This window comes from Gekko japonicus, unplaced genomic scaffold (genome assembly GCF_001447785.1).
Source record: "Gekko japonicus isolate JY-2015 unplaced genomic scaffold, Gekko_japonicus_V1.1 scaffold3030, whole genome shotgun sequence".
Classification (NCBI taxonomy): Eukaryota; Metazoa; Chordata; class Lepidosauria; order Squamata; family Gekkonidae; genus Gekko; species Gekko japonicus.
Genome location: NW_015164289.1, coordinates 15095 through 19391, shown reverse-complemented (window position 1 = coordinate 19391; position 4297 = coordinate 15095). Strand labels below are relative to the sequence as shown.

General features: G+C 40.5%; 1 protein-coding gene across 1 annotated transcript in view; it reads left to right on the top strand.

Moving 5' to 3' along the window:
* Positions 1-4026, top strand: part of LOC107108355 (T-lymphoma invasion and metastasis-inducing protein 1-like) — a 50099-nt gene extending 46073 nt beyond the window's left edge. Inside the window, exons 2-3 of the mRNA XM_015408782.1 lie at positions 1914-2887; positions 3997-4026. Coding sequence (XP_015264268.1) covers positions 1914-2887; positions 3997-4026 — 1004 coding nt within the window. The remainder of the gene's footprint in view (positions 1-1913; positions 2888-3996) is intronic.
* Positions 4027-4297: the final 271 nt, after the last annotated feature.

Here is a 4297-nt window from a genome sequence, read left to right as displayed (position 1 = left end):
GACCATGCCTTTGTCTACAAAGTATGTCCCCCCCCCCGTAAAAGAAGCCTCTTGAACTTGTGCCATAATATGTAGATTTTCTAAGCACAAAGTTACTCAATTTACTCAAGATGGGTAGCTGTGTTAGTTTGTCTGTAGCAGTAGAAAAGAGCAAGAGTCCAATAGCACCTTAAAGACTAACAAAATTTGTTGCAGGGTATGAGCTTTCGTGACTGTTGAATGACTGGGTGGGCTATTCATTGACTATTTATGCTGGTATATTCTCAATTAATTTTCTTTCCCAGTGAAGAGGACTGGAAAAGAGAGACTTTTAAACTAACTAACTAACTTTTTAACTGACTTGGAGAACTGACTATGGGGAATGAAGACTAATTGTACAATCTTAAAACACAGTTACACACATTAAAATTATGTTTTCTTTTGTTTTTTAAAACCTAGCATTTATTTAAATACCGCGAATGACACTGCAGAAGTTGTCAGCATAATGGATCACCTTCTTCCTTAGGAAGTCAACATAGAGAAGGGCATACAAGATTCAGTCTACGGACGGCAGGCCCCCCAAGTCAGAGACCCACAGAAAGGTTAACTAATATCCTGAAGGTCCAACCTGGCCCAGCCCCACAGATCTGCAGCGGAGTATAAAGGATCTGGCTTCTCCTGTTGTCCCCAGCAGACATCCAGAGGGGGCACCACAGATCACCAGCTGCAGGGAAGGACCAACCCCTTTTGCATCCCCTAACTCAGGGTCTGCCAAAGACCCACTAGGGCCTGACTTCCAACACTTTCAGAGGAGATGCACCCCTCCCCTTCTGCTGCAAGACCACTGTGCTAAAGGGGGGGGGGGATTTATGTGTGACCAGCTCTGCTCTGCATTAAAATTCTGAAGGGTATAACTCTTCTTAGGATTGCATTGTAAATACTCTGAGATTATATGTCTCTTAATACTTGTTACTAGTGAGTAGTCAAATAGTAGGGGAGTGATGCTATTCTGTTCAGAGCTGGTGCCCAGCCCGGACTTGGCTTGCCCCTGACACCACCAAGGCTACCTCTGGGCTGTGAGAGACAGAAGCACACCCAGCCAGTCCTTACCTGGGGAAATTGCCTTTGCCACAGCTGCTGTCGGAGCCAGAGTTGGGAGAGAGGGAGCTGGTGGGGGCCACAGCATGGAGCCCCAATGAGGCTGACAATGTCATCAGCCAGTGGCGGCCTAAGGAGAGCAGTGCCAGTGGGAGGCAGGCTCCAATATTCCTTGCCATTGTTTGGAAGCCATGCATGGGGCTGTAAGAGGAGGGAGGAGTGGCATATATCTTGCATATCTTTTTTTGGTCCTTCTTTTCTTATAGAGAAACAAAAATTATCTGGACAGGGTTATTTTCATTATTTATCTTAAGGACAGTTTATCTCAGTATTGCACATATTGGTATAATCTATTGTGATGATAAATTGGATCTTCTGTGCAATCTATATGGTTGAAATATTTATTGATTTCAACTTACTTTGCTTTTGAATTTCGCACAGTAGCACAGTGGAGATGACATGTGCATAGTCATACATGTGAACACTCAAAGACATCTTTCCGTAAACAAATTCATTCCTTGGTCACTTGTTTGGCAAGGAATGACTTGTACATAGAAAAGCAGTCTGTAACACTGTGAACATATATAGGCCCGTTCATCCATTGGGCTGTATCTCAGGATTTATCCGTAACCCTACATTGGTCTTAATTCATTCCCTGTTTTCTGCGTTGATGTGTAAGAGAAGATGATGGCCTATATATTGCTTATAAGATGATACTGTTGTTAGAGAACCACACTTTCTTGTCAGCAGCTTCAAGTATATAGATACGAAGAAACATAGAAGGGCTAGAGTTTGTAAAAATTGCATTTGTAACATGGGTTTTCTTGTTATTGCAGCCATTAAAACCATGGGCAATGCAGAGAGTCAAAATGTAGAACATCCGTTCTATGGAGAGAAACATGCCAGCCTGGGACGAAAACATACATCACGCTCACTTCGCCTTTCAAACAAAGCATCTCGACGGACCAGACATGCTTCTTCAGGAAAAATTATTCACAGAAACTCAGAAGTAAGCACTCGATCTAGTAGTACTCCCAGTATCCCTCAGTCATTAGCTGAAAATGGCTTGGAACCTTTTACCCAAGAAGGCAACTTGGATGATTTTGGAAGCCCAATCTGGGTAGACAGAGTGGACATGGGTTTAAGGCCAGTTTCTTACCATACAGATTCTTCTGTCACTCACAGCATGAATAGTAGCACAGTTCACATGGCAGCATCCATACAGAGTATGCCTAATTCCGAAGAAGGCAGACTTTATGCTGATGGATATTTGGCTGAAGGAGGTAACAGGCAACATCCATACTCAACAAATGGGACCACTTTCTTGGAGCCTATGAGCTTCAAGAAAAAACGTTCAAAATCTGCAGATATCTGGCGGGAGGACAGCTTGGAATTTTCACTTTCTGATCTCAGTCAAGAACACTTAACAAGCAATGAAGAAATCTTGGGCTCTGCTGAGGAAAAGGATGGTGAAGAGAATCGAGAAAGAGAGGCCAGCAATAGTCATCAACAGTTGGTCACCTGCCAGCGTGCCAATTCCATGAGTGATTTGTATTCTCCTCAAAACACAGCTGCTACAACAAATGGTGGCCCACGAAACATGCTGGGAGGGTACTGTCAGAATTTCGTATCTCATAGCCCAGATATTGGGAACCACAAAACTTCACCTGCCACAGTGGAGAATGTTCCTTCTTATAATAATTATAACACACTCCCCTGCAGGAAATCTCATTGCCTGTCTGAAGGGTTCACTCACCAAAAAATGAGCCATAGCAACAGTATGCATGGCAGAAGAGCAAAAACTACCCAGGTAAAGAATTACATCCTTTTTCAAATATCAAAAGCACTACTGAATTTACTAATACTTTACATATGTGTTGTTCTTTATTGAGAAGATACGTCTTTATTTTGGTGGCTTGAGTTTAACTCTTGTTTATCTTCAAATCCTTACATTCCAGTAATGTGGCAATAGAAGCATAGGCAGAACTAAGACATTTCTGATGCTGTTAGTCCCTAGGTTCGATAGGTGCCTCTGTTATCTGTTCCAAGAACAATAGCAGTGTTCTTTTAACACCATTGTGATACTGGATCCTGTCTGTCATATTAACTACTGAGGTTCATAAGAGGGTTTCTTGATAGAGAAAAACCCTTCCCATAAGAAGGACAATAAGAATAATTTCCTATAAGAAGGATAATAAAAATAGTGCTGTGATGCAATTAGTATCTTGATTATTATGAATGGTGCTGAATCATCCTTGAGATTAATCCCAGCCAATGCAGAGAATATATTACTATCTGCAAAGGAGAAAATAGTAACTGCTTTCTCCAGCCAGAAAGAAAAGTAGGCCATCAGAGTTGGAGTACTTTGAAACAGTGTTGTGGCTAAAAGTTCCTGCTTCCCTGTTTCTGTCTTCCATATGTCCCTCTCTTTGAGGCTTTCTTCATACTTCTCTACCTTGTCAGTTCCTCCTGGTTATAATTGCAGCAGTAAAATGGGGTTCTGGTCTGAGATTTGTTTCCTTGGATGTGAAACAGCATTGAAACCTTGCAGGATGCTACTGAAAGCAAAGCCCTGAGAGTGCTAAGGTTCTTTGACTTGTGTGGCTAGCCAATAAATCACACAGTGAAACAAACAATTCCAGGCAATAAAGGGTAAAAAAAGAGGATTTATTATACCTAAATATTTCACTTTTTAAACTATTTCCATCATAGAGTTTTTTTGTATTTGTTCCTTTGGTCCTGTGTACAATTTTTTGTTAGTATATTTGTTTTTTTATTATTAATTTTTAACCTTGCCACTTGTCCATATTCTTGTATTGTCTCTATCAGACAAGGTATAGAGGTAATTGGGTCTTCTAATATAAAGACCAAATCATCTGCAAAGGCTTGTAATTTAAATTCTTCTTCTTTTACCTTTAGTCCTTTTATCTTTGTATTGCCTCTGACTAAATCATTTAATTTTTCTAGTGTAAATATAAATAGCAATGGAGATAATGGACATCTTTGTCTTGTACCTTTTTGTATTTTAATGTTTTGGGTCATATCTCCGTTCACTATTACTTTTGCCCACTGTTCAGTATATATTGCTTTAATATTTGCGTAGAATTGTGGGCCACAGTCCTAGGCTGCTAATTTTTGTAGTAAGAATTCCCAATTTACATTGTCAAAGGCTTTTTCAGCATCAAGAAACATTAGTGCCATTTGTTTTTCTGGGTGTAAC